At 33.6% G+C, this 19219-nt stretch overlaps 3 protein-coding genes across 4 annotated transcripts; 2 read left to right on the top strand and 1 right to left on the bottom strand.

Moving 5' to 3' along the window:
• The first annotated feature begins 208 nt into the window (after positions 1-208).
• On the top strand, positions 209-9954 carry LOC112044925 (dehydrogenase/reductase SDR family member 4). Its single transcript, XM_024080937.2, has 6 exons — positions 209-467; positions 2746-2923; positions 3007-3084; positions 6258-6404; positions 7047-7181; positions 8558-9954. Exons 1-6 carry the CDS (start codon positions 337-339, stop codon positions 8726-8728), a joined length of 840 nt encoding a protein of 279 aa, XP_023936705.1. The 5' UTR covers positions 209-336; the 3' UTR covers positions 8729-9954.
• LOC112044963 (protein ecdysoneless) lies at positions 9942-13741 on the bottom strand. The gene is made up of 3 exons (XM_024080983.2): positions 13325-13741; positions 12195-12394; positions 9942-11437 (listed from the first exon to the last, which is right to left on the bottom strand). The coding sequence occupies exons 1-3, from the start codon at positions 13506-13508 to the stop codon at positions 10151-10153; spliced, it is 1671 nt and encodes a 556-aa protein (XP_023936751.1). The 5' UTR covers positions 13509-13741; the 3' UTR covers positions 9942-10150.
• Positions 13742-15595: 1854 nt separating this feature from the next.
• Positions 15596-19035, top strand: LOC112044961 (DNA-directed RNA polymerase III subunit RPC8). Of its 2 annotated transcripts, none has more exons than XM_024080979.2 (4): positions 15596-15835; positions 16587-16770; positions 18206-18346; positions 18811-19035. In XM_024080979.2, the coding sequence occupies exons 1-4, from the start codon at positions 15725-15727 to the stop codon at positions 19020-19022; spliced, it is 648 nt and encodes a 215-aa protein (XP_023936747.1). In that variant the 5' UTR covers positions 15596-15724; the 3' UTR covers positions 19023-19035. The 2 variants fall into 2 exon arrangements, with proteins under 2 accessions (XP_023936747.1, XP_023936748.1); XM_024080980.2 differs by lacking the exon at positions 15596-15835 and adding an exon at positions 15884-16454.
• The last annotated feature ends 184 nt before the right edge of the window (positions 19036-19219 follow it).

Here is a 19219-nt window from a genome sequence, read left to right on the forward strand (position 1 = left end):
TATGTGCCGATGGCTCCATGTGGGACCACTACGGCGTCACCGGGGGTAATTATTATTATAATTGTCGTTAAATAATATTGATATAGGTATCAACAACAGTCAACACAACTAAACAATGGGTTTCTTACAACTATTAAGTTGTAAGAATAATTGCCAATTTATGTTATGTCAGCCCAATCAAACCAAGTCGCGTCGTCTGTTATCAGCTGTACTGTAGTCTTTGCTAAGTGTTCTGTAAACATGGATTAAATATCTTGAACATTGAACCCGGACTACAGTCTACAACATCGCGAATTTGCTACTTGTTTATTTTTTACTTATCAAAAGGGCGTCAAAATGGTTCTCCTTGGTAAATTAATTTCTACAGGCACAGTGCCCAAAATACATGCACAACTAACTAATGCGAAGAGCTTTCACAGTAGCAGACTTAAAGGGAAAGTAGCAATTATAACTGCATCGACTGATGGGTGAGTTACAAAAACTTTGTACAGTGATTGTTCCCAGAAATTCATGATAACAGTGTATAGGGTTTGGCTAATAAAAGTAGAGATGAAATCGACCGGTAAATTCAAAAAAATATCTACTAATCTTTCTGTAACACGTTTAAGTGTAAAAACACCACTACGTATTGAAAAAAAAATTGCAATTATCAAACTTGAATTATTTAAATAAGTGCACTATTGTTTTGGAAACACCCTATATTTTGATTTAATTTCCAGGTCGATTTCAGTCTTTACTTTCATTAGCCAAACTAGGTAATCAAGATAGGTAGGTAGTTACCGAAATCCACGTACCTACTATATCTAGATCTAGAAGATAAAGTTAATTACTTAGTTACTGTAAGTATTAAAACTTCCAAGTAAAGTATAATCAAATCAAAGATCATACAGGTACTATTGTAGTTGCGTACACGTTTATTTTCATTCATTATTTAACTATAAGTAATATTTTTAAATAGGTACCTTTAAAATATAGAAATATTAGAAACCAGAGTAACATAACATTAAGACTTGATCTCATAATAATAAAATAATATTATAATGATAATAATAATATTAAAATTAAATAAAATATTAAATTTTAAATAAAAATATTAAAATAATAATAATAATAATAATAATATTAAAATGATCTCATAATTTTAATATTAGTAGATTTATTTTAATTTTTATTTCTTAGGGATAGTTAACATATTATCTCTTAAATCTAAAATAAACGTAAAAATTGTTTAAACATACATACGAAAATAATGGCGTCACAAAATACACAAACATAAATCTACTAAAAAAAATAGAGAGAATAATAACAATAATAATTAAAAATACAACGAAACACAAATAGGTAAGAAAAAAATGTAATAATAATTATAATAATACTCTAATAAAATAAAATAAGTAAACGGAAAAAATAAATTAAAGATTTAATAATAAGAATTAAGACTATTACTACTCAGGTACACGAATATTTAATTTTTTGAAGAGTGATTGAGATGGCCTTTTTATATTGGGGTTCAGGCAAGGCAAATAAGTCCACATCGTCAAATAGCTTGTTGTATGTGTCCACAAGTCGACGCACAGGCGCGCGCTATCCTGCGTTGGTTTTACAGAAATTAACAGCGAATAAATTATAAGCACGCTCCCGACGTTGACCTGCGTACTTCAAAACATTTAGTGATAACTTACATACTAAGTCAGGACAATCGTATTTATTGTTGATGAGTCCATGCAATACTATTGCTTCAAGCAACTTGCGTCTAGATTCAAGAGTTAGAAGATTGTATTTAGTTAGTAGCTCAGCGTAAGGGAGTCTTGATCTATAGCATCTGTAGTGCATTGAACGGAGGAACTTTTTTTGGACCATTTCTATCTGGTTTTTGTATTTGTCGTAAAAAGGGTTCCATTTACAACACGCATACTCTAACTGAGGCCTTATTAAAGAGTTGTTTAAAGATAATTAAGTCGAGGGTTTTGAAAAGTCCTTCATTGAACGCATCACAAACCCATTTAGGCGGTAAGCGTTATTTACGATTTTATTTATGTGTTCGTCGAGGTGTAATTTGGAGTCGAGCTGAACACCGAGATCGCGAACGGAAGAAGTCTTTTTTAAAATTAAATCGACGAGCATATACGAAAAACCAATCCGGGGTTTTTTTTTTCGGAAACGTAATGGCGTGACATTTTGGTAGACTTAAATTTAATTTATTCAATATGCAGTATTCTCTCAAACGCTTTAAATCCTCTGTTTCTTTGTTAATTTTAACAAAGTATTATACTAAAAAGAGAAAAGGAACGGTAGGTAGTTAATAATAGATATTTAAGTCATGCAGCAAATTGCTTTTATCGAGTGCGCGTATTAAATATTTAAATGCCGAGCAAGCGAAGGATTTTAAGAGAGAAACAAGCGAGCGAGGGATTAAAAAAATATCCTGAGCGTTGCGAAGCATTCAAGGACACGGGATTTTAAATCATAAAAATACAGCGAGGAAAATTTTGATGCGCGGTGGATTTACAAGACGGAGGTCCTGGGTTTGATCTCCGGCTGGGCCGTTTTGGGTTTTTTTAATTGGTCCAGGTCTGGCTAATTACCAACCTACCGACAAAGTACGGGTAGTACCATGATACCTATTTACTTTTTCGAAGCGGTCTGAACGTAAAATGAGGAGCTCTCATGAAGTAGGATTGATTCTATTCAGGTAATTAGGTACTCGGGGGATTTAATAAAATAATTCATTATTATCTTCAACAGCATTGGTTACGCCATAGCGAAGAGACTGGGAGACGAGGGAGCATCGGTAATAATAAGTAGCAGGAAGGAAGATAATGTTAAAAAAGCTACTGAAGAATTACGCAAAGATGGAATTAATGTAGAAGGGCTAGTATGCCATGTCAGTGACGCGGAACATAGGAAAAGGCTGTTTGATTTTGTAGGTACCTACATATGTTGAAGCGGTACAATAATAACTTTTTGAGAAACAATCAACTTATAAAACAATACAAATTATTACAGGCGAAAAGTAAATATGGAGGAATTGACATCCTGGTTTCCAATGCAGCAGTAAATCCTGCCGTTTCGCCGGTGTTGGAGGTTTGTAAACTTAACTAATTGGTGTTTGTGTTAACTATTTACGAGTAAGCAGGTACTAGACTATTTAAATAATTTTTACATTTTATTGTTGTTTGCAACCTCTTTTATTATTTTCTTTTTTATAAAGATACGATAATTGGCCCATAACCTTATCAAGGAATGTTAATAACCTTCAACGAGTTTGAGTTTACTACCAAACAATGAACATTCTAGATAGGACCACTTATTCTAATTTTAATTATTCGATTTCGTCTTCGAAATACCCGTAGGTACGCGTAAGCATGCTTGAAAATAGAGATTTTAAGTACCTACTTAATTTAATTAAATTTTTTTAAATACCTAGACAGCGCCGGCCCAAAGTAAATTTTAAAATTTAGCGAGATCCAATTATGGCGCCTCTCCTGTTTGCTCCTAATAACATATACATATACCAATTGTGAGTGCAGAGTAAGTATGGAACGTAAAGATCTCGACCATACATTGGAGTGACCAACGTTCTTTACCATTTAGGCGCTCTCTAGAATTTGGCGCCTGGAGCGATTGCTCCGTTCGCCGTATGGGCGGGCCGGCCCTGTCCCTACCTAGACACCTACATGTCGGTATATCTACATTCATGATTTTTATATAGGTACATTAACGTCGTTTCCCTTTTCAAATTGCTAGAGAAGACCGCGGAAAGTACAGTAGTAAAGTAAGGTACAGTTTAATTACAAACTAAACTGGTAAACTCATGCCTAGAAAATGAAAAATTTTAAATCATAATTTTGTAAAATAATAATTTATGTCGACTTTTAAACGCCGCTACTTTTAAGTTACCTAATATGGCACATTTCGTTAACTAAACGAAATATCGAAGCGAAAGAAAAAGCCTTAATATCCCACAAAAGCACAGCCTAGATCTAGAACAAATATTAAATTACCATATAAATAGATAGCACGGAAAATCTAAGTATAGTCCAAAACTTTAGGTTTTTTACACAACAATAATACTACTCAAAAAGGTTCTTTTAAGCGACACTTTTCGTTTCGATTCGCATACATTTTATTTTTAATAATAATCTTTACGGCTCTGGGTTCTAGCCCTTTTGAGTCCGGATTCACATACAACAAATTAATTTTCACGGACCAATTATAGAAAGACCTGCCCCGCAAGACGTTACCTCTCTGTCAAATAACAAACGATCTAACGCGTTATCGATTGTATCGATGTTTCATTGTTGTAATCGTTTTCGTCGTCTAAAAAGCTCCCTAATAATTCCGGTTTGTGTAGTAAGTAGTCAGTCAGTCAATGGCATGAAAAACGGTCAACAACTTCTAATTCACTAAAAGATGACGTGACGTTTAATTTGAAAATATTTCTATTTTATTTTTGTTATTCTTTACATGGTAGCCCTTGATTTCAGTCTCACTCAGTAACTGATGTTCAGTCAGTAGCTGATGATGCAATCTAAGATCGAAGCGGGCTAACTTGTTAGGAGGAGGATGAAAATTCACACCCCTTTCAGTTTCTACACGACATCGTACCGGAACGCTAAATCGCTTGTCGGTACGCCTTCGCGGTCGAAGCCTTCTACCAGCCAGACCTGAACCATTTAAGAAAACCTCAATCGGCCCAGCCGGGAATCCAACCCAGGACCTCCGTCTTGTAAATCCACCGTGCATACCACTGCGCCACGGAGGTCGTCAAAAACATAATTATAATTAATAATAAATTAAAACAATATATAAAAGAAAAATCGATTCTATTCTTCTAACGAACGAACGAACAGCAAAACATTGATCCATTAATTGAATATTCTGTGTACAGATTATAATTATTATTTATTCTTGTTAAATTTTTTCGATGTGTGAGTTTACCTCGTCCCCCTCTAAAAACGACAGACAATTTTGTTGCTGCATTTGGGTGCGATGCATTTCCATGTCTAATTCCTCTATGTTAATTAAATAGAGTTTGCAGAAATACAACACAAACGACATAAAAAGAACCTTAAATACCCCAAGCAGACATGAGTCACAAACCATTTTGAAAAACGAAGATTGAGTTTTATGGGTATTAATATGCATTTATAAAATTAAATAAGAGCTTTAATTAATTTTATAAATCGTATTATCGTATTATCATATCAAAAGAAGAAAGAAGTTGTAATTCAAATGATGTTTTCTTTTATTATAATGTGAATAAAATATTTTCATTTATTGCAGAATTACCTTAAACTATGATTAATTTTTTGATTTTGTATTAAGTGAAAGAAGATTTGAGATTTGACAGTTCACACTTCACAGCACAGAACACTACTTTATTTTTTGTCTGTGACTAACACTCCTACTTCACAGTATTCGTTAACTAAATCCAGTTTGTTGTGCGTATTTTCTTCCCTTATAATTTTTGTTATTTCGTTTTGTTCTCGTTTCGTTGTTATTGTTTATTATTGTTATTTGTTGTTCGTTTACTGTTTTTAATTTTATTTAGTTTAGTACGAAATTAAATTAGCACTTTAAATCTTAATATTTTACAAATAGAGGCCTAAATTGAAAAGTAGTGTCTTAACAAACTCATCAAATTCTACATAAAAACGTATATCTAACAATAACCCACACTACGAGAAAACGAGTAAAAACTACTTGTCAAGTTTTTAATTTACGCCTATAATCGCGTACATAATTTTCATAGTCAAGCTACAGTTTTCTATTAGTAATTGAGTTACAGATAGAAGGACAGACGGACATGGGTATGGGTATCATCAAGTCAAGAGTGAATAGGCATCTTCTAGGCAAGCGCGTTCTACCAAAGGCTGCCTCATAGCTTACAATCTAGCGTACAGCTAAGCGGTGCTTGCTTGTACATAATAAAAAAACAAAACTATAAGGGTTCTTTATTGACCACGGAACCCTAAATATAAGTGAAACATTATTTGTTCGATAAATAACAGTTTATAGGAACATAAAATATAAAAAAAATTGTCTATCAAAGGAAGTTTTATTTCATGACAATATTCGTGAATAATGCTTTAGTAAAATGTTGAGCACATCTGAATCATATGTTTTTGTTTATTTACATTGTTTAAAATACCTACCCGATCTGACTATAGGTACTTAAACTTGGACCTTGTTAATTTGGCACATTAATAATCGATTGGTTATGTTGGTGGTTTTAAAATGTTTTTTTGTTGCAGACTGATGAAAAGGTGTGGGACAAAATATTTGATGTGAATGTCAAGTGTTCTTGGTTGTTAGCAAAAGAAGTTTACCCAGAGCTGGTCAAACGTGGTGGTGGAAGTATTGTATTTGTAGCTTCTATTGCGGGTTACCAGCCCATGGAGGTAAGTAGTATTTTTTATTGTAGGAGGAAATCCTCATGGATGACATTCAGATACACTGGATGACCATTTTCGACTTCACCGTTGAATAAGTAATACTCGGCACCATAAGGACTAAAACCTCCTACATTCGCAGAGCGTCCGTCCCTTTACTTCAGATATGAAAAAAACATCCAAATCAACTTGCAAGGAACCTAATGATGAAGAAACCTGATACAACTTTCAAAAGGCTTAAGAGACCAAGCACCACAAGATGTCATGAAATGGACACTACATTATTATATTTGGGCAAATCACTGGATTTTGCACCAAACACGCCTTGATTCAAATACTTAAAATCCCGCTGAATGTCTCACGACAGATTGCAGGAATAATTGAAAGACTAAATAATAAAAAAAAAAAAATATTAGCATACAGGTATTAAAAACGTCATACCCGCTTAGTGCCTGAGTTATCAGTTTGTCGACTTCCCCATACATAGAGGAGGGACTGGCCTGTAGTGGCCCATACAAATGGGGATAATGATAATTTACTGAAACAATAACACATATTTACCTGCTACATGCTTTAAGAGAGTAAAACCCAGTCGTGTGTCGGGAAACAGTTTTTTATATATTTTTATAATTAAAATAATTTGTTTTACAGCCATTGGGGCCTTATAGCATCAGTAAAACAACACTCCTTGGTCTGACCAAGGCAATTGCGTACGAGGTTACACACGAGAACATTAGAGTGAATTGTGTGGCACCAGGTATTGTTGCTACGAAGTTCGCTTCTGCAGTAAGTATAAAGAAATATAGATTTTATATTTTCTTCTTTTATTCAGATGTGACCAATAACCAACTTAAGTTTGCCTACAAGTAAGGGTTCATTTACACGAGCGGCAACTCTACCGACGACCGCAGTCGGACGTCTCGGCGGCGGTCGGAGACTGCAAACAGCGACGTCTCGGCGGCAGCCAACGGCAGTCGACTGCAGTCGGCGACCGCCGTCGACCGCCGCCGACAGTTGACTGCTGTCGACGACCGCCGTGGACCGCCGCCGTATGTAGTCGTCGATAGCAGCTGCCGCTCGTGTAAATGAACACTTAGTCGTAAAGCCGTAAATACCGTGTTAGATACAGAGGCGTAGCTAGGTAACCAAGGGCCCTGGTGGAAATGAAAAAATAGGGCCTCACATTATCTAGACTGATTAGGTTTTATCAAGTAAAATATTAAAGATATACAAATGCTAAGTTACTTTATTATCATCAGCTCTTTTTCGTTGTCGAAATTTTTTAAGTACAGTTCGATCGAGATTTTCTGGTAAGGTTTAGAGGGCCCCCTGAGCTTGAGGGGCCCAGGACATTGCACCAAACCCTGGGTAGCTACTCCATTGATTAGACTTGGAGAAGGTTCTCGAACCCATGTCCTTTCGGTATAGAGGCCGCCATTTTAACTTTTATATTACAAAAAAAAAAAACTGTGGAGTTAAAACATGCTTAAAATTATCTACAAATCATTTGTTTGAACAGTCTTCTGTTATGGTCTTGTTTAATGCTAAGTTAAGACTTATAGGTATTTAGTCCTGGATAGGTTTTAAATCATATGACTGCCATATTTAAATTACTAGGTAGGCACAATGTCTCTTTTCATTGCAAAGCTTTGCCTCATATAACCTAAGAAACACAACCTAAGAGTAGGCAAATGTCTTTTTTTTTAATGTGTCTAATAGCAAAATATAAAGCAATAAAACGATTGTGATACTTTATCAACAATGATAATGTTATAAGATTATGAAAATTATCTTATCTGTAGAACAAATAGATCTCATCTAGAAATATTTTTCGAATAAAATGAAATATTATGTTGTACCTACCTTCTTTCAGAAGACGGCGTAGCTTTATACTCGTACCACCTAGTGATGTTACATCACAAATTGTGTGTTTGAACTAAATGGACATCCAGATTTACACCCTTTTTCGAGATGTGTGACATCAAAACCTGTTCACCAAAAACCGTTTGAAACCAGTCACAGATTGATAATAATTTATAAAAATGGTTATTTTTTTCTGATACTTCTTCAGTTTCGCACTCAAAAGCACCTCACATTTACCACCAAATCCACTAATGTTTTCCAAAAGTAAAAGGTCTGTGATATATTTTTTCTTTTTATAGATTACCAGTTCAGACATGGCAGCAGAGAAAACGTTATCAATAGTACCAATGAAGAGATTTGGTAAACCTTCAGAAATTGCCAGTGCAGTTGCATTTTTGGTATCAGAAGACGCCAGTTACATGACTGGTGAAACACTGGTTGTTGCTGGTGGCACATATGCCCATCTTTAAAAGACAAATAAAAGTGCTCACAATAAAAAACTAATATAAATCTATACTAATATTATAAAACTGAAGAGTTTGTTTGTTTGGTTGGTTGACCGCGTTAATCTCAGGAACTACTGGTCCGATTTGAACAATTCTTTCACTGTTAGATAGCCTATTTATTGAGGAAGGCTATAGGCTATATATTATCCCCATATTCCGACGGGAACGGGAACCACGAGGGTGATACCGCGCGGCGTCAGCCATAATATAATATAAGTGTTAAGGTGTACAACAACATATACGACAATGCCAAAAGTTTTATGAAACTAAAATATCTGTACTAAAGCAATACTCGATGTGCACTGTTTACCAAGAAACAAATGAAATGAAGGTAGAAAATGCATGCCATTTTATAGCTTACTTATTTTAAATGATATTGTTATATTTTTTTTATATAATGTTATTCGAAATATCTTGTGCATTCGAATCCCACTTCTGACACCATGTTTATTGGACAAGCAAAAGAGACTTATGCAATATAGTTAGAATAGATATTACATAGACAAAATATAGATATTAAATTCAAAAACAAATAGACATTATATAACATTGATCTAAGCTTATTAATCAAATTTATTTTCAATAATTTAGAAATAGATTAATTATAATTATTATTAGATGTGAAATAACTAGCGATTTATACTCTCATTTTTAATTTGTTTGATGGTAAACAGTACACACTGAGTATGGCTTTAACATACCTATAATATGTTTTTCTTGTTTTATACATAGTTTATCAGCTCAAACATGGCAGCAGAAAAATCTTTATCAATAGTACCAATGAATATTTGGTAGACCTTCAGAAATTAATTGAAACCTGAATTTTCAGAAGATGCCAGTTACATAACTGGTAAAATATTGATTGTACCTATAAAGACATAACTTTAAAATACTCATCTTATAAGACATAGATTGTAATGAATCTATATGTACTGGAAAAAATATGTTTAGTAGATAACGCTAGAATTAAATCAGGTTCAGAATTTCTGAAGAATTCAAGTTATTTTAAAATATTCTTTTCACACACAGCTCTGTTTATATGTATGTATAGGGTCATGAATATGGGTATCTTTAAGATTGTTATATTTTATCATTTGTAAATATTGCTTTTTCTTGTTTAATCAAATTTTCATTTATATTTTTCTTATTTTCTTTATAATGGTTAATAAATAAAATGTTTTATACTTTAACTTATTTTAATGATATTCACAATACCTTATACAAAGATTTTAAAAATTTAACTTTCACAGATTTAGATGTACTTTGTGTATCATTAGTACTGTTCTGTTTTGTATACAACTGTTCTTCTGATTATACAAAATGGTTTCCCACTCACCTTTAGGTAGACATTTGCTTGGTCTGTCAATTACAACTATAAAAAGTGTCTCATTCATCATCATCAGAATCTAACACATCACTTTTGTTTATTCCTATTTGTCTTAAGATAGTGCTAGCAGGACCAGATGTGCCTTCTTCTTTCATACTTTGAGATAAATTCTTTAAAACACTTTCTTCTACATTATCTTTTTCAATCAATTTTAATTTAGACGCTAGTTCTAGATCTTGAGCTTTGATTTTTAATCCTATATTACTTTTGACACATTCATCACTATCATCCACATCCTCATCACTACTAAAATCACTGTTAGTATAGTTTTCATTCATATTTTGATTTGAAACGAAGTTCAACATTTTTTCTAAGCAATTAACAAATTCCTCTGAATCAAAATCAATTTTTGTGTCTTCTTTTCTATCATGTTCTATTCCTTCAAAGCAGGTAGTTTCTTTTAGAAAATCTGTTAATTGCGATGTCATTATATGTGGTGTTATAGGGTCCTTGTTCTTTAGCTTTACATTTTTACCATAATGGCTGTTTAGAAAATCATTTAGTTGATCAGGATTTACATTTAACCAGTCATCATCATCATCTTGTAAACATTCTGTTTGACTCCTTTGTTTCAAGAACTCTGCTGTATTGTGAAATTCATCAGAAGACTTTATTTTGTTAATTATATTACATGCATTTAAACTTACTGAACACTCCATCTCCAAAAAGTAGGCTTTTGCTTTATCTAGCAATTGTGAGTATTCAAGAGAACCCTCTAAATTATTTTTGAAGTAACCATTCTTTATAAGACTGTTAAGAAACTTTTTATATTCTGTTGTATAATATACATCCTTAGTAAGCCTATTGGTCAATATTTTATAGGCACAAGTAACTTTAAGTCCAAGCTGATTTGCTTTCACATTCATTGACTTGTTGCACTTAACATAATTAGGAATTTTGGACTGCATTATCATAGCATACAAGTATTTAGTAAATTTGACTTCTGTATTTATACAGTTTTCGAATTTAACATCTTTACAAAGTTTAGCATCAATTGCATCTAGGTTGCAATATGTATTTACAATTGGAGATATTAAAAATGGTTTGAGCGTCAGTACTGTGGCTACTTCCACTGGAAGTTTCAGAATAGCACTATGACAACCTTCTTTGATTTTTTGTGGATATTCTCCAATGCGTTTTATGACAGCCTGTTCTACTTCAATAGGTGCTTTAGTTACTTCTGGATTCTGTGTGACAAGTTTTATTGCTTTTTTCAGTTCCAATGGTGCATCTGTAGATGCTATTGCATTTGGTATTAAATGTAAGTGTTGATTAAATATAAACACCTGTAAGTAATATATTTTACATCTCAATATAGAGCTTTTGGGATAATCATCATCATCATTATCAACCCATATTCTGTTCACTGCTGAGCTTGAGTCACCTCTCATAATAAGAGGGGTTAGGCCCAGCACCGGACCGAGGTAAATTTTAGAATGGAGCGAGATCCAATTATGGCGCCTTTCGCGCACGTAAATTCATCACATAAATTTCTTTTCGATCTTGTCTTTACCATTTCGGCGCCCCCTAGGATTTGGCGCCTGGAGCGACCGCTCCTTTCGCCGTATGGACGGTCCGGCCCTGGTTAGGCCAATAGTCCACTATGCTGGCTCAATGGTGATTGGCAGACTTCACACACACAGAGAATTAAGAAAGTTCTCTGTTATGCAGGTTTCTTCACAACGTTTTCTTTCACCGTTTGAGACATGTGATATTTAATTTCTTAAAATGCACACAACTGAAAAGTTGGAGGTGGATATGACCTTTGGCTCTGTTTCTGGTGGGTGTGGGTTCAAATCCAGTCTGGTGCATGCTTTTAGGATATTAACAATCAATTTAATATGAAAGATGATAATTTACTTACCCCATTTCACAAGTTTCATAGTTTTAGTAAAAACTATGAAACTTGTGAAATGGGGTCAATACATCCACTCTTCCATAATCCAGCCTTTAATGATTTGAAGTGAATAACTTAAATGAGACTTAGATGAAAAGTTAATGAAAAAGGAATTTAATTGATCAATCAATAGAGTCTTATCTTACCCTATTTTCAGTGGTTTCAGGATTAGCCCACGCTGGCAAGTAGTCTGCTGCTTCAATGAGAAGGAAATCACCGTCATTGTCTTGAACTTGAACGAGCAAGTTGTATTTTTTTGTTATCTCAAATATAAGATAAACTATGAACCATTCATCCTCAATGTTATCACCAAAACATGTTGTACTCATAAGGCATGGAGTAATATCTAAAAAAACAGATTTAATTATTAAATATTCAAAAACAATAAATTCAGTACTCATAGAAAAAATTAAACATTTGTTACTTTGTGTCTAACTATCTTTACTAGCAACAAAGAGCAAATTATTCAATGTCTGCGTCCTACCAATCTTAATCTATAGAAGTCAAACATGGGCCATAACGAAAAACATAGCCAATAGACTTACCATTTGCCAACAAGCAATGGAGAGGAGCATGTTAGAAGTAAAAAGAGCAGATAGAATAAGAAACAGCAATATTAGGAAAAAGACCAAAATACAGGATGTGACCTTAAAAGTAAAATGGAAGTGGTTGGGACACATGATCAGATGAAAGGACAAGTGGAGCAAAATAATTACACAGTGGTATCCAAGAGAAGGGAAAAGGAACAGAGGAAGGCAACAAAAAAGATGGGAAGATGATATCAGACAGGTTGCTGGGAAAACCTGGACTAGAGTAGCCAGAACGTACGGACTGAATGGAGAAGGTTGGAGGAGGCCTTTGCTGATTGGCAAACGGACCTACAGAAAGTAAATAAAAACGAAATATACGAAAAATTTTAAATGTATAAACAATATAGTATTTAAATGTATGTAATATTTTGTATTGTATATACTAATGTAAGATATCCTTAATAAGGTCCGAATAAAAGGCTTATTTTTTATTTTTTTTTATTAACTATCTTTACAGACAAGTAGCAAGCGTAATTAAACTGCCTCAAACTCAAAGTAAAATAAATTTCAATGACTGGATGACATATCAAACACAATATAATTTCAAACTAATAAGCAGCTATTGCCACAGTTAGCCTTATAAAATTATTGTTATATACAAATTTCATATGCTCAATATTCAGCACATATTAATATAGAAGATTTGGCAAACAAGGCCCTTTATGATTAATATTCTCATGTCTTACCATTGTTTACATCTGGTACAATTGGTAAATATACCCTGAACTCATCTCTGTGCCATATATATTCTTTGGAAATTGATTCTATTATTCCATTTATTGATATACATAAATCTTCCCATTCTTCTCTAGAAAGTTCTGTAGTAGAAAGAAATATGCATTGCAGTGTGTCTTCAAACCTAGGATTCATGCCGGCAACTGGATTGAAGATAGATTTTATATGGGGTGACTGATTGAGTGATTGATTATTGGGATTTTAAGGTTAGGTTAGCATAAAAAATTAAAATAATGCATTCGGCTTAAAAACAAAATAAAAATTTCAATTTTATATTCAATTCAGATTCAGAATAAAATTTCAGAAACTTAATATTTTGAATAAATAAAATAAATACATATTTGACACTGACAGCACTTTGACCAGTGTTACCAACTCTCCAAAATATTTATCCCTAAAGTTTGTGTCAAATACCCCTAAAATCGCCTTAATTATTGAGTTGTCCCCCTAAAAATATAAATCTATACTAATATTATAAAGAGGTAAAGTTTGTAAGTTTGTAAGTTTGTAAGTTTGTAAGTTTGTAACAATTTTTTGAAATGGGGTAATCTTCGGAACTACTGGACCGATTTTAAAAATTCTTTCACCAGTAGAATGTTACGTTATCGGGGAGTGCTATAGGCTATATTTTATATTTCTATCATATATAACTACTGAGTTATCGCGGGTTTTCTCTTACAGGTCAGACCGAAAAACTTACTTATTCGCATGCGCTGCCTCAACCATTGCGTATAACTGAAATAAATGTATGGAGGCTTTTTGAACCTTTAAAAGTTCTACAAAAAAGTCCGCGACACCATATATCTATCTTTTATATTTTAGCAGATATAGTACCTTTAGTACTTTAATAAATTATTTAAATTTTAAACTAAGGTTTACGTCATTATTTACACAACTAAACTTAAATCCTTATCAAAATGAATTATTTAATAATCACAAGGATATTATAGAGATAAGATTTGCCCTTTACAGTATGTTAATTAGTTATATAGTTTCGGAGATAATACAAAATTTCTAAAAGTCGCAGAAATGCCGCTATATGACGCCCCGCGGTTTCAATTACGTGGTTCCCGTTCCCGTATGAATATGAGGACCAAACATAGCCTATGACACTCGCAAATAATGTAGCTTTCTATTGGTAAAAGAATTTTCCAAATCGGTCCAGTAGATCCAGAGATTACCCCCGACAACCACACAAACTTTACCTCTTTATAGTATTAGCATAGAAGTCGCTTGGGAAATTATAGTCTTTTGGTCAATGCACCACGCACAAAAGGCTGGACCAATTTTGCTGAGGGTAGGGATAGGATAGAGGTAGGGAAGGGGTAGGATAAGGTAGGGGTAGTGTAGGGTAGGGGCAAGGTAGAGGTAGGGGAAGGATATGGAACGTATAGGGTAGGGGAGGAGTAGGATATGGGTAGGGTAGGGTAGGGTAGGGTAGGGTAGGGGTAGGGTACGGGTAGGGTAGGGTTAGGGTAGGGATAAGGTAGGGGTAGGGAAGGGTTAGGGTTAGCGGTAGGGTAGGAGTAAGGTAGGGGTAGGGTAGGGGTAGATTAGGGGTAGGGTAGGATAGGGTATGGATAGGTTACGGGTAGGGTTAGGGTAGGGTAAGGTGGGAGGAGGGAAGGGTTAGCGTTAGCGGTAGGGTAGGAGTAAGGTAGGGGTAGGGTAGGGTAGGGTAGGGTTGGGTAGGTTTACGAGCAGGGTAAGGTAGAGGTAGAGAAGTTTACATCAATTTTTACGCGGACGAAGTCGCGGGCGTCCGCTAGTTCATAATAATTTAGAAATAATATGATGTAATATGTTTCAAAAGTCAATATTTAATACAGACAAAATATTACGTCTTTATCTGAAGATTCATATTTTTGGAAATCATACATGTTGACAATGAATAAATTTAATATAATATTTTTTTTTATTCGATGAAAATTGCCGCCAGTTGCCTCAGAGTGGTTGTAGAATAACGTATTATATATCGTTATAAGTCGCTAGGTAGAGAAAGAAATATTAAAATTATCATCAATTTAAAAATATTAAAGAGGCAAAAAATCCCTGAAAATACCCCTAAAAATTTCAGACCCCTAAAAATATCCCATTTCACTTATTTGCCTCCTAAATCTGGGGGGAAAACCCCAAGTTGGGAACCCTGACTTTGACAGCTTACGAGCATAGCTTTTAACTTATTTTTTGGCCCTGAATACTAGTTTACAACCAACACCCCTGTGGTAAAACAAAAAAAAACTCAGAGAACTCTGAGCTATAAACTGCCAATTTATAAGAAAAATCGATGTTATGTTATTGGTATTTTTCTTTTTTTTTAATTTGAATTTAATCAAAATAAAATAGTGAAAATGTTTGTCCTAGCTGAAATGAAAGATGTAATCCGAGTTACTCCTGAACATTTTCATCAAAGTTTAACAGAATCTATCACATCTTTGTTAAATAGGAAACTGGCTAATAAGGTAAGTTGTAACCTAAAATATTCAAAACATCCCGGCTTAAATCCCGCCGCACCCACACGTATGTACTATTACCGCGTTTTTAGCTCAGAGCAAAGAATATATTACTCTCTACAAGTACAAGTTCAGAGCGATTACTCGCGCGAGTTTTAGCGGACGTCCTATGATTAAATACTTTCAGGAAGACGTATTCTGCTGTATATTGTACTAGCCGAAGACCCGTGGTTTCATCCTCATAATTCCCGTTGCCGTGAGAATACGGGGATATAATGCCTATGATACTAACAAATGACGTGGCTAAAAGGATTTTCAAAATTAGTTCAGTGGATCTAAAGATTACTCCCTACAAGTGGTATTGTAGGGGGTAATCTTTAGATCAACTAATTTTGAAAAACTTTACCTATGTAAAATATTAGTATTGCATGCCAATTCTGTCAAATTGGTCCCATTGTTCCTGCAAAGATATATGGTTCATAGCAAAGAGTATATAATCACTGTTTTAGTTTGTAGAGCGGAACTCAGTCCACCTAGCTGCTAGATTACCAAGAATCCAAAGTACACAAGTCCTTTCCAACTAAAACTATTTATGACTGGATAATATGGCTCAATGTGCTTGCAACAGGTTACCTAATATTGTGTTTGCGTACCATTACAGAAGTCTAAAAAGCTGAAAATGCTGGATTATATGAAATAAATCATTTGTTAATTAATTCATTAAATATAATAAAATAATATAAAATTAATCAACTTTCAGGTAGTACTCAATGTAGGACTCTGTATAGCTTTATTTGATATAACAAACATTGGACATTCTTATATATTTCCTGGTGATGGCTCGTCACATACTGAAGTCAAGTTCCGATACATTGTCTTTAGGCCTCTGGTGGAAGAAATTCTAATAGGAAAAATTAGAAGCTGCAGCAGAGAAGGAGTACATGGTGAGCTTGTTTCACCCTTAAATGTTTAGGTAGTAGTCATCTCTTGACTGATATTGGTTGCTAACTCTAATCTATACTAGAGCCATACTCAATGTATAACAAAACAAATAAAAAATGAGGGTATAAATTGCTGATTATTTCACACCTAATAACGATAGTTAGTGTAGCAGCAAATTTTGCTTTAGCATAGTGTGATCAATTATTATCATATCATTAGACTTATTCTAATATATATAGAATATAAATTAATTTTTAACCCATAAAAATAATAATAATGCTTTTTAGAGGAGGAGATAAAGTAAAACATTTCAAATTAATAAGTTAACATTGTGCAAATAATTCATACTAAATGTACTCCAGATTGAATTTAATAAGATAAGGCCAAAAGCGTTTTAATTTTATAAGATAAATCAAAATGCAATCTTTATTCAATTATAAATTTGTAGTTAATATTTAAGATAAGCCTACTAAGCCTACTCACTAGTGAACTGAACTTGTACAAGTAAAAAAATATATGACTTTACAATAGTAAATGAAATAAATTCATTAACATTTCACTTCATGGCATACAATATTTCTCTATAGTTTCATCTGCTGAGTGGGACTAAAGCTAACTTTGTCTGGCCCTTAATGGTGGACAAAAAGAAGATGTTCAATAGAATGATTTAAATTATTATTAATAATATGTTGATTTATTAATTATATTGATTTATGTTACAAATATTTATTCAACACTCTAGTGAATGTCATAGTTTTTGTATATTTTTTCTGGTTTCAGTTTTTTTGTCTGTAGCTAAATTATTTCCATTTAATAGCCTTTCAATAATATGTTTGCTTCAGTAACATTATCTCCCATTTTAAGGTAACTACAAGACAGCAGTACCAGTAGACTGAAAATGAGCATGAAATTGCTACAAAAACGACTACAATGCGTCAGTTTTCTCTAGTGAGTAGACTACTTAAATTCTATTGAAATTTCTAAATATAATTTAATGTATCTAATATATACAATTCTCATGTCACAATGTTTGGTTCCGTACTCCTCCGAAACAGCTTGACTGATTCTTATGAAATTTTTTATGGATATTCAGTAAGCCTGAGAATCGCCTACTATCTATTTTTCAAATCCTTAAGTGATATGGGGTGTCAACCCCCTGTAATATAGAAATAAATGTATGTGTTGCTAAGCGCAAATCTCGGGAAAGGCTAGGGGTAGGGTAGAGGTAGGGTATGGGTAGGTCTAGGGAAGAAGTGCACATGAGTCCAAGCGTAGCTTGACCGAATTTACTTGCTAATTTATCAGTAAATTTTAGCATATTTATAGTTAGATTGGTATAGACATCAAACATAATTTCTACTATACACACAGCATGCACAAATATGTCTATTTAATATTTATTTGTTTCCTAACAAAAAAAATATTATGTAATTACAGTTACAATGGGATTCTTTGATGATATCCTCATACCTGTGAATGCACTGCAGCATCCATCCAGATTTGATGAGACAGACCAAGCGTGGGTATGGGAGTACCCTAAAGATGATGGTGAAAAACATGATCTGTTTATGGACTCAGGTAATTATTGCTAATTTATAATCTATAAAAATAAATTTAAAAAAAAGAGAATTAAATTAAAGGTGAATGTGAATAAACCACATTTATTAGTAGTTATAAAGATTAGCATGATCAGAAAGATAGATAATTATTTCAAACATTTTATTATACACCTTTTCACTCAACATTAGTAGTTATGAGTGATTTGATGTATTTTTTGTTTAGTGAGAGGGTAAAGGGGAACATTGCTAAAAAAACAGTCGTTTTCTTATTTGTTAATGCTTTATCTAAAGAAGATAAATATTGACTTGACAAACTTGATTTTTCTCTCAGGCCACACCAGAGAGATGGGTTGGTAACATCCATTGTCTGTTCTGCAAATTATTACTTTGCATGTCCTCCTCCTAAAGAAATTATCCTCCTATTAGTAAGGTAACATAATCTTAGTTCAATATAAATATATTATACGAGTAAAACTTTTTCAGGTGAATCAATAAGGTTTAGGGTGACAAGTGAGGCATTTGAGGAGAGTTTACCCACTGGCCCTCCCGGCACAGAGTGTCCGGCACAAACTGTAGCTCCATACAAGCTAGTGGGGGGTATCAATGAGCCGGGCCTCGGCCTGCTGACGTGGTGGGAGACGCCGGACCAAGATGATGATGCTGATGATAATGAGGAACAGGAAAATGATGATTAAAATATTTATTATATTTTGAAGTTTCATTTTTAAAGACCAACTGTGAACTTCGTATAGATGTTCTATTTTATAGGGTTTCTAACATACTTAAAAAAATTGGATTAAGAAATTAAATATCACGTGTCTCGAACAGTAAAGGAAATACATCGTGAGGAAACCTGCATACCAGAGAATTTTCTTAATTCTCTGCGTGTGTG

Source organism: Bicyclus anynana, chromosome 15 (assembly GCF_947172395.1).
Source record: "Bicyclus anynana chromosome 15, ilBicAnyn1.1, whole genome shotgun sequence".
Classification (NCBI taxonomy): Eukaryota; Metazoa; Arthropoda; class Insecta; order Lepidoptera; family Nymphalidae; genus Bicyclus; species Bicyclus anynana.

Bases quoted from the DNA above. Each gene is read 5' to 3' on its own strand.
- LOC112044925 (XM_024080937.2), top strand. From the start codon at position 337: ATGGTTCTCCTTGGTAAATTAATTTCTACAGGCACAGTGCCCAAAATA. The intron at 3,085-6,257 runs GTTTGTAAACTT...TTTTTGTTGCAG, and splicing joins CCGTTTCGCCGGTGTTGGAG to ACTGATGAAAAGGTGTGGGA. The intron at 7,182-8,557 runs GTAAGTATAAAG...TTCTTTTTATAG, and splicing joins CTACGAAGTTCGCTTCTGCA to ATTACCAGTTCAGACATGGC.
- LOC112044963 (XM_024080983.2), bottom strand. From the start codon at position 13,508: ATGAATCCTAGGTTTGAAGACACACTGCAATGCATATTTCTTTCTACT. The intron at 12,395-13,324 runs GTAAGACATGAG...CTGTTTTTTTAG, and splicing joins TGTACCAGATGTAAACAATG to ATATTACTCCATGCCTTATG. The intron at 11,438-12,194 runs GTAAGATAAGAC...TATTACTTACAG, and splicing joins CTGAAACCACTGAAAATAGG to GTGTTTATATTTAATCAACA.
- LOC112044961 (XM_024080979.2), top strand. From the start codon at position 15,725: ATGTTTGTCCTAGCTGAAATGAAAGATGTAATCCGAGTTACTCCTGAA. The intron at 15,836-16,586 runs GTAAGTTGTAAC...ATCAACTTTCAG, and splicing joins ATAGGAAACTGGCTAATAAG to GTAGTACTCAATGTAGGACT. The intron at 18,347-18,810 runs GTAATTATTGCT...AAACTTTTTCAG, and splicing joins TGATCTGTTTATGGACTCAG to GTGAATCAATAAGGTTTAGG.